Source organism: Sinocyclocheilus anshuiensis, unplaced genomic scaffold (assembly GCF_001515605.1).
Source record: "Sinocyclocheilus anshuiensis isolate Anshui unplaced genomic scaffold, SAMN03320099.WGS_v1.1 scaffold25, whole genome shotgun sequence".
NCBI lineage: Eukaryota > Metazoa > Chordata > Actinopteri > Cypriniformes > Cyprinidae > Sinocyclocheilus > Sinocyclocheilus anshuiensis.
The window spans coordinates 1,184,800-1,195,433 of record NW_015536477.1 but is presented as its reverse complement, the minus strand read 5'-3'; the positions used below and the strand labels follow the sequence as shown (position 1 = coordinate 1,195,433).

Sequence of the window (10,634 nt, the reverse complement as noted above, 5' to 3'; positions counted from 1 at the left end):
TTCCCCAACCAAAATGTACACTGTACAGTCATCATCATTAATGTGGGGATAGAATATATCAAATCACATACAGGCTAACTTATGTGCTCATAACGTCTACAGTTTACCTTTTTTAGGGCTTAGTGTAGACCACTGTATATGTAATTACTGTATTATAAGAGCTTTGAAGACTTAATCTGGGAGTCTAGGAAATAATGACCTCAATAATCCCCATCTCTAATTTTATAGGAAATATTTTAAAGGAAGACTGGCACCATTACCCGCTCTGTTCAAACTACTTTTTATGATTGTCTACAAAAGTGCAATAATGTATGTGTTAAAAAAATAACAGTGAACTTGGGATTTTATGTAGATTTTCCATATGGTAAATTTACATTTCCAAGTCCATCCCCATTTAATTTCAAGGGTATTAGTTAAAAAAGGTAAAAATTAGGAAGCGTTGTATTCATTTATTTTTTTTAAGTACACCAGTTAGAAAAACTGTCGAACACACTCGTAAAAAAACAATGACTTTCACAATGGCAAATAACTGTCTAGATACGTTTGCTAATGTTAGGTTACAACCCTCCCTATCTGCTCATGATATTTCTATGTATTTCTAGATATCTCTAGAAATATATATTTGTTAATATACTCAAAGGACTAGAGAAAGTCAAAAAAGTATATATAACAATTTTGGATGTTTCAATGTTAAGTATATTTTTGAGCTTTCAAAATGACCTCTCAGACCACAAACAAAACATTAATCTTTATGATTTTTTTCCAATGAAAACTAAAGAATAAAACAGGCTGCAGACACCAGGTATTTAAGCAGGTTCTGAACAATTTGACAGCTTTGTGAATTTAGCTTCCGAGAGTCTTGACTTTTTTTACACCACAGGAACAGGATCAAGCAAATTGCCCAGATTCACGGCGCTCTTGTAAGTGGCTCAAAGTCGACATTATAAAACACATCCGCGAACACTTTAGTGGTTCTGTGTTTGATTAGCATGACTGGGTTCGTGTTTTGATTAAAGGAAGCTCATGAGTAAAGTGCTGACCATAAACGGTTTCCTCATTGCATCAAAGTCACGCGGAAGCAGTAAAACGGGCCCTCTAACGTAGCCCTCTAACAACCTAATGAACAAGCCATAACAAAGCAGTAAAGAAGTAAAACCAGACTTATCGGTAACATTCTATTATAACTATCAACAATAGAATTATTACTTTGTATAGTTTTTAACTGATCATTATTTAAACAATGACATATATTTATAAAAGTGATGCTATGTTCTCAAACTGCTGATATGCAAATTAACAAAGTATTAGCAGAAAAGTTTCCTTGCAGGAAATTGCTTTACTTCGCTGATATTTAAAAAAATAATAATTCATATTTATATATAATGCATTATGCAAGAATGTATTACCTGGGTAGTTTGTGTAATGTGCTCAGCCTTGGATTTAAAAAAAATAACTTTTTGCTACTTGAAAAAAAAACTTTTAAAAATGCAGAGATGCACTTGATGGAAATTAATAAAGAGAAAATTGAATTTGCTTATGCGATCGATACTGAAGCTGAACAACCAAACTCTCACATACTTTCTCAAACATGAAGTGGAAATATTAATTTAATAAACAAATGCTATTGTGTTTGCTTGCCAATTGCTGTTACCATACATGACAGATTTCATTGCATTATAATTATAGTATAAATATAAAAATGTGGCACAAAAATAATCTTCCACATTTTACTTATAAGTGACTAATTTCAAAGACATCTTTGCATATACCATACTCACTGTCAAATTTGTATGAAGTATAGAAAAAGTCTGTATTTTTTTTTTTTTATGTCAAATTTAACTCAAAAGGGCAAATCCTATTTTGAAATGTCTCAGTGTGCACATACCAATGTATTTATCATATAAAATCATTCACCAAGCCATTTATAATTTGTTTCAAAAAAATATTGTCTATCAATTATAGCTAGAGGTACGACAACCATCTTTAGAAAAGTAAAAATAATGTGTAATGAACTTGTCAGAACAACTTTTTACAGTGTAAAAATGTAGTGGAATTTAAACTCAATATTTTGTACACAATATAATTAGTTTTACAATATATTACATAAAGATGTATGACACAAATATGCACAAAAGGTTTGGCAACAGAATTATCCATCCAAAGGGTACAATTTGAACTTTCAGTCAGTGAAAAGTGAGGTAAAATGTCCCGCTTTTCAATTCCGGTCAAGGCACATTATGAAACATTTAATTACATTTTTTTGGTTGCTGCTTTTTTTCGGACTTAGACACCCAAAGATTGTAAACGTTGTTTTCTGTACATCCATAGATCAGTACTAGTCCATACTGTAGCACTTCTTCTCAAGCGAGGTGATACATGCTGTACCCTAAAGGTGTTCCATAAAGTCCCACTGGAGCAACAGGCAATAAAGGCCTGTGGTAGGGATATGACTGGCCATAGAGTGAGACAGCCGAATGAAGTTGGGTTCCAAGAGGAAGAGGCAGACTGAAATTGGGGTGGAGGGCAGGTTTGGCAGTCAGTTTGAACTTTTCCAGCTCAGCTTCTTGCAAACGCTTTGCCTTGGCCCGTCGGTTCTGGAACCAGATCTTCACCTGGGTCTCTGTGAGGGTGAGCGAACTGGAGAATTCTGCTCGCTCGGCAATGGACAGGTACTGTTTCTGTCTAAACTTTCGCTCCAAGGCCAGGAGCTGTGAGGTGGTGAATGGCGTACGGGGTTTACGGTTGGTCTTGTGCTTGCGGAGAGGACAGGGTCTTACCTGGCCTGTGGTGGCGAAAAGGATTAAAACATTAGTTTAAACACTAGTGTAGCAAAATGTAATCATTAATAGATGTCTTGTAGATTTTAGGTTGGTCAAAAGTAGATTTTAAACTCTGTAAATGAAAGTAACTAACTTTATAAAATAATTGTTTTAATTATAGTGTTTTCATAGTTCAAGTATACATAATGTATCCATGTGAAAGTGTTTTAATTTAATTCTTTTTTACTTTTATAATTGTATTAATTAGTGTTATGCGTGTGAGGGTGGGGGATAAGTAAAACATAATTCAATAATGCTAAAATGAAAATGCTTTGTTATATTTAGTAAATATTTAGATAGCGTAATCTACGTATTATGCTTAATTTAAAAGTTGTTAAAAAAGGGCAATCAGGAAAAGTGTTTATTTTTATGTTATGCTGCTGTTATGTTCTGAATTAAATGAGAGTTCACCTAAATAAAATATGAAATTGCTTATGGCGTCATATTTTCAGAGCAATGGGCCCTCATGTGTCTCTAGTTGCAAAAGTATCATCAAATATGTTATATTTATAAATTAAGAAGATAGCATTGCCACTTTTTAGATCTCATACGTTTCAATAAAATGAGTTATAAGACCATTTTTATGACTATCATTGTATTGCTCATTTTAGTAAATATAATTTTTATGACGATTATAGACCTTGTCGTAATTGATATGATTTAATTTAAAGCATAAGCAGTTAGTTCAGAAAATTTAATTGCTTACAAGTTTGAGAGTATCTAGAGTTCATAACCCATGGTGTGCAGTCATCCGGCTCGGGGGACTCCGATTTGACGGGTGAGGTCTGCATAAAGTGCTTTTGTATTCCAGCCGAACCACAAGAATCTCTGATCTCAGTCTTAGCAAACTGGCTGGATACATCCTCGCGCCGTCTTTCAAAGTCCTTGCTGGTTTTGTGGCTAGATATAAGAGACTCCACGCTGAAAGGGTGGCTTGACACTTGGGTTTTGCGCTGCTCCATGTCCCGATCTCCGTCTGATTCCTTCAAGCTCGCGGACGCGGACATCCTCCTCTCGACTAGCCTCTGGACGCCCGAACTTCAAAGTCACTCTGACGTCTCATGGAAAAAGCATGAAGCCTTTGATGCCTTGAAGCATGCGGCCACAACAGAACTTTCAGCCAATCAGAGCGCTGCCAAATTAAGGCGCGCGCTCCGGCGCTCAGCAGCACATGGCAACTGTAGACATTTTAGCCAATGAGAACGCTGCTGAATTAGGCAGCGCGCTCTGTTACTCGTGATTGGACTACTAAGTTTGTAAGAAAGTGTCAATCATAATGACTGACATAACAGCGACAGATTTAACGAAAGATTCTGGAATTTTGGTAAGTAAAACTTTGGATTAATAGGAAAGAAAGATAACAATGTAGAGTTGCCTAATGAATGAGTATGAATTGCACATATTTACAGTGACTTGGATGTTGAAACACTCAAAAGACTATTTAAGTTCGTTGTTTGTAGCTCTGTTAGATCACACTATTCCAACAAATATAAATTCTCAGTGAGTTAATTCTGTTGGTTTGCAGGGTCATGACAGCTTGTTTTGTATTATTTATGTATTTATTTATGCCTGAAGACACAAGCATTTTGTTCCATTCTAGTGCTTTTTGAGCACAAGAGTGTCTTGAGTGAATGCCCGTTTAACTTCTCACTGTAATGCACACACTCAGCCGTCACGCCCCTGCCCTTAGGCTACTTGTCGAGCACAATCCAACTCTTTGCGTAGATGGACTGAGAAAGACTGCTGAACTGTAGTGATAGATGAGAAGGACATTCGTTTGCAGTTGAGTATCATAGGAGCTGACAGGAGACATATGAGAACTACTCACTGTGAGAGAGAGAAGAAAAAGCAATGTTATGCCTTAAATATAGCGTTCAAAAGAAATGCAGGAAAACAACCCTTTACACTCTAAAAAATGCTGGGTTAAATACAACCCAGTGCTGGGTAAAATAGGGACAAACCCAGCAATTGGGCTGTTTTGACCCAGCGGTTGGGTTAAATGTTTAACCCAAATTTCTTGGTAGTAACCCAACCACTGGGTCAAAACAACCCACTTGCTGGGTTTGTCCCTATTTTACCCAGCACTGTGTTGTATTTAACCCAGCATTTTTTAGAGTGTAGGATAAGCCTTTCTGAAATTGACCAACAAACACATCCTCTTTCCTTCCTCTCTGATCTCTTTGACCTTTATAAATAAACGGAGTCAGGTTTGCAAGAGAGTGCAGAAAATGTCAAAAAGAGTGCTCCTGGTTTTTCTGGTATGTTTGGACACACCTTGAGCATTGTAATTATGGGCTCAGCTTTGCAGTGCAGGAATGCTTGTGTAGGTATTTAAATTTCTTCTTCTAACAATCTGTTTGCACATCTATTTGCCCAGCTTTACACACGCTATGATCCACCAAATCAAACTTGATGCCTGGCCATATCATTTCTTGATCATTCTTTACTCAATAGGGATTTCTGTCAACTGAGCATGATAGAGATTGACAGATGTTATCTACCTACCTCTGGTTCAAATGTGAACATTTCAATATGATATGTTATCAACTTTACATCACCATTGCTCAAGTTTTTAAACATAACATTTAAGGGTCAAAAGGGATGTAAGAAGGAGCAATGCAATATGAACCTTGTTTGAGGAGAGCAACTTATGTATTGTCTTTGAACTTAGATAATGCCGAGAATAAGGGATCACAAGCCTTGTCTCACTAATTACACTGCATGACAAGACTTGGCACAGGTGACAGCAACTGTCATCGCTTTGTTTTTATTAGTACCTTATTAGGCTTCCGGAGCCTTCTCTTATGAGCAAACATTTGCTGTAATGAGAGAAAATTGCTACCCACCAAATGGCGCCAGCTTCAATTAGCTCAAGGGAGGAAGGTATTACTTAGAGGCAAATAAATTATCATGTAATATAAAAAATGATTCACTCAACACCTGATATGTTCCTTGTTGTGTAAGTCTACCTTTTTGTTGACAAATACCTGCTGACTAAGGGATGTTTTTTTTTTATTATTATTATTTTTGTTTTTAAAGAACTGAAAATGTAACTGTTTCATTAAAAGGTAGTATGTTATGGTATGGTTCCTTGCCACAGTTGCCTCCGGCTTGTTCACTGGGGGGTTACAGACAAATATATTAAGGCACAATAATATTTTTATTTAAAGCTTTGAAACAGTTTGCATAAAAAAGTGTTATATAAATATTTTAATATTTTAACAATTGACTTGATGTCTTTTTTATGTTTTCAATTTTTATATTTTTAATTTTAATGTATAGAAAAATGTATGTATATATTTTTTTGATTGTATATATATATATATGTGTGTGTGTGTGTGTGTGTGTTTTGTTTTTTTGTTTTTTTGTAATAGGTTCCACTGTCCCTGCAACACTACATAGAACAAGCGGCTTGCATAATGAAATGATGGATATTTATTTTATATCAAGGCAATACATGGTCATAATATGTAGCTCCACGCTGAATGTTAATTAAGACAAAGTAATGAATTAAAAGACTTTCAAATCCTCATTAAAAACAAAACAAAAATCCCTACAGAGAAGGACCAAACAAACAACATTCAGCTGGCCTCTTTTTGGTTCGGGGTCCTCTTATTGGATCCTTGGAAATGTGCCATGCTTTGTAATCACAGATTGCTGCCATGCCAGATCCCTGAACCAGTGAAGCCATAAAGGTTCATGACTCACCCACCTTCATGACTAAAGTTTCCTTGTAAACGCCCACAAGTAAATGAAGGGGCCCTTGCGTGACCTCTCATTTCTCACAGACAGTGACTGAGCAATGCACGGAAGCCTTGATTTATGAGAAGCGTTTACAACACAGAGACAGGCTTTTAATTTAGGTCGAGGCCCTAGCTTGGCGTAATTGTTTTTTAAATGTAGGGAATGGTACAAAAAATATTGGTTGCCACAGCAAAAGCGTGAAGAAGAATTACCCCTGGAGATATCCGCTCAAGTTCTTCCATCACATTAAGTTGGACTCATTGTTGACTTGAATGGTGTCTGATCACCTTGAAGAACTCTTCAGAATAAGATATTACTTGTGGTTTCTAAATATGGACACTGAAGGAATTAGAATGCAATCTAAAACAACGCAATAGACCGAGACTGTTATTCACAAGTGCGGTCACAATAAACCCTCTAGACCCAAACACAAACGGGGCACGGCATATCACCCGACACCTGGACAGCGGGTGTCCCCTTCATTAATGCGATCCTTCCTGCCCCCGAGCCCAAGCAGACATTTGCCTCTGACCCCAGCAACATTTAATGAGAGAGAGACGCCAGGCACAGTGGGGCAAGTCAGAGTGGGAGGAATCCCCCCCAAGTCCTCTCACTAGAACGGACCCTCAATGGGAGCAGACTGCCACAGGGGTCTGTCAGGAACCCTCCACCCACAAGTTCAAATGTCAGTGCTCCGGCATGCGCCCTCAGAAAAAAAGGAAAGAACGAACTTTAGTAGTTTTCTGCCTGTCGTCTAATTGATTGGCAGGCCTGCAAATGAGCAATCCTCTGCTTGTTTTGGTGGACAGGGTTTCCACTTAATCAAGGATTGACAGCTATAAATTGTTAATCTACGTTCTTCTTTGCATTTTTGTAAACATTTTTAACATTTTTATTTGGGAAATCTCTTACAGGGTTAAAGGTCAAAAACTAACAAAACATTGACTCATTTGTTACGCTTTTTGTCCACCAAAGTCATTGAGTCACAGAAGTAGCCACTTAGCCATGACAGTCTGAGAGTTGTATAATTGAGCATATATTAGATGTGACAGGTCAGCTTGAGTGTGTTTGTTGTGCGGTTTGTGGAGGGGTAAGTGAGTGGTGACAGCGTGTCGTGTTAGCAGAGGGAGTTGCTCCGGGACGGTCAGGTTGATTTCATTAAGGTGATGGGACACATGTGCCCCCTTTTTCATCTGCTCTTCGGCCCCCTGCTACTCAGAGTCTTTCAAGTCCCGCTGTCTCCCGATCTGAAGATAATTGTTCACTGTAATTCTAGTCAGGAAATGAGCTGATCAACTCCAGATGGATGGACAAGGGGAAGGAGAAAGACAGAAAGGAAAATAGAGAAGAGACAGGGCAGAAGAGCTTTGTATCTTCAAGTCAAACATGAAATGTTAATGTTGATACTTTGAGAGCCCTTGATACCACTTGGCTTTAAAAGCTAAGATGAAGAGTGCATTACTTTAAAGTTGGCCTGCCATCGACCACACAGACTCTACTTTTTACTCTAAATTCTCATTGGATGAATGGATAATGTGCACATTCTATAATGATATACCAACTTGCTACATTGCTTGCCTACCGTAAACAGCCTACAGTTAGACAAAACATTTAAAAAAAAAATGTATTATATGACGGTCACATTTTCATGGCCTCATTTTTTTTAATTACTTTTATTATTTACAATATTTACAAGTTATATTGTTTGACCCACATAACTCATAACATAATTAAAACTTACACTGATTTATGCGTTTTCCAAAAACTACTGCTAGATGAAATATGTGAAGAAAAAGAAATCAAGGTAAAATATTATTTGTGAATAGAATATTTTCATTGTGCACCATTTCCAATCAAGTTATAATTTTGTCAGTTTATCTGACAAGTGTGAACATTAGAAGATACATAAAATGCTAGCTGTGAAATTAGCCTTAACAAGACAAATAAGCCTGTCATAATATTAAAAAAATGCCATCACCAAATGCTATCAAATCTGGGTCTATCCCCATCTATTTGGTCTCATTGTTTGTACACAGGTATTAGTAACATTTGCAGGTGCAAAAAAAAAAAGAAGCATATTACACATTTACAGCTATAGAAATGTAAAATATATATGAATCTTTTATCTCATAACTATATCTGTATAGTTATTTTTTACCATTTTATATACCTTAACCCTATACCTAAATATAACCACTTTTCTGTTACCACTGTATTAAATAGATGTTTTTGAGCCACTAATCCCACTTCAGCTCTAAACCTAACCCTAATAATTTCTTAAAAATATAAACAGTATAAAGAAACCAATGACCATTTTATTTCTTTTTTTTTCACACAGCATATTGAGCAAAGTTGATTTTTGTCCCATGGCAAAATACTGTAAATATTACATGACAATTAATGGTTAAATAATTAAATGTTATTCAAGTGTAGTCTTGTTTAACAATATATAATAATTTGAAACGAGCTGGCACCAGAAGCCACACAGAACAATGAAATGTTATATTTTCAAATTAAGTAAAGTGATAGTAAATACAATAGTATCAACTGATTAATTCCATAAATTCAATATTCATAAATAAGGATTTTTAAATGTACGTCTAGTATAAATTGTTCATATGTAAATAATTTATATTTCAGATGCTACCAATAGGTCAATATTGTGGATTTTATTAATGCAAGCAAATGTATGTGTGGTAAAACCCCATTTTTTTGTAAAATACATACCAATACTCATGAGATCACAATGACAAACCACACAATTTGAGGAATATGAGGGTTACATGATGAAGTTTAATACTGTTTAAATCGCCAACCTTAGTATGAGCAATAGTAATAGCAAAACCACTAATTAGTTTTCCATTATACACACATTTGCGGCTTCCAGGTCATATATGGGACATAATATTCTGAGATTATACAAGCATTATGTGCACAGTATAGCAGAGGTTTGGGGAAGGAAATATATTCCTTCAAAGTATAACAACAAAACATTGTGTAATCAGCTTCATTTACTGTAATAAGGCACCAAAGGGCAAATGGCTTCAGTGGTAGAAATAGAAATCAAAGGCGCTTTAGATTGAGCTGTAATTACACTAACACAAACCATTGCATAAAGCAGATATGGTATTGCTTGAAAATTTGTTGTTTAAGCTGGTTAACTGAAACAGTTTTTGCTTAAGGAGAAAACAAGGGGATGACTGAAAGCAATTTTAAGGGGAAAAAGTTCTGATATGATTTGGACAATAAGCACAAGTATAACAAAGAAAAACAGTAAGAAATTATTAAAGATAGTATACAAATTGTTCAGTCATCCAAAAGAACAATAAGCTTAAACACAGTGCATAATCTCAGAAACTATTACTTAGTGACAGAACTGTTTACTCCAATTATTAACATTAATAAATGTTTTGGTAACACATAGGGAACACATATTCACTATTTACTGAGTTTTCCCTGAACCTAAGTTGATGCTTATTAATAGTTAGTAAGGTAGTTGTTACGTTTAGGTATGGTGTTGGATTAAGGGATCTAATGGTCATGCAGAATAACACATTAATATGTGCTTTAGAAGTACTAATAAAAAGCCAGTATGCTAGTAATATGCATGCTGTAGTTAGTAGTGAGAATTGGTCCATAAAATAAAGTGTTACCAAATGTTTTTTTACAGACATTTAATGAATGGTTTAAGAAAAACGTAAAAAGTCTATATGCTGTGGTTTATTATATATAATACCTCTATTTACCAATACATTACAGTTTTTACTCTACAAAGAAACAAAGAAGTGTGTGTAAGTACCAAATTCATTGGAAGCTCCTAGATGCATACTATATCAATAGACTGTTACATTTCCAAAACACTATACAAATTTAAGTATGAAAAATACCATATGTTCCTGTATGCCAAGCAAATATCAAATGGTCCACAGAAGACCAACAATATTCCTGTGATTATGTTCTTGTTTTGCTTTCCTGGTTCTCATGTTCTCTGTCTCTGATGTGTCAACACACAACACACAGTGGCTACGAAAAAAACAACCTAAGTAAATAGATAGAGATAGATAGACAAAT

At 35.6% G+C, this 10,634-nt stretch overlaps 1 protein-coding gene across 1 annotated transcript; it reads right to left on the bottom strand.

Moving 5' to 3' along the window:
* Positions 1-2,053: 2,053 nt before the first annotated feature.
* On the bottom strand, positions 2,054-3,863 carry LOC107663608 (homeobox protein MSH-D). Its single transcript, XM_016453877.1, has 2 exons — positions 3,526-3,863; positions 2,054-2,782 (listed from the first exon to the last, which is right to left on the bottom strand). Exons 1-2 carry the CDS (start codon positions 3,824-3,826, stop codon positions 2,361-2,363), a joined length of 723 nt encoding a protein of 240 aa, XP_016309363.1. The 5' UTR covers positions 3,827-3,863; the 3' UTR covers positions 2,054-2,360.
* Between the last annotated feature and the right edge of the window lie 6,771 nt (positions 3,864-10,634).

Excerpts from the sequence above, each read along its gene's own strand:
- LOC107663608 (XM_016453877.1), bottom strand. The coding sequence starts at position 3,826 with ATGTCCGCGTCCGCGAGCTTGAAGGAATCAGACGGAGATCGGGACATG. Across the intron at positions 2,783-3,525 it reads CTCTAGATACTCTCAAACTT|GCCAGGTAAGACCCTGTCCT; the intron begins GTAAGCAATTAA and ends TCGCCACCACAG.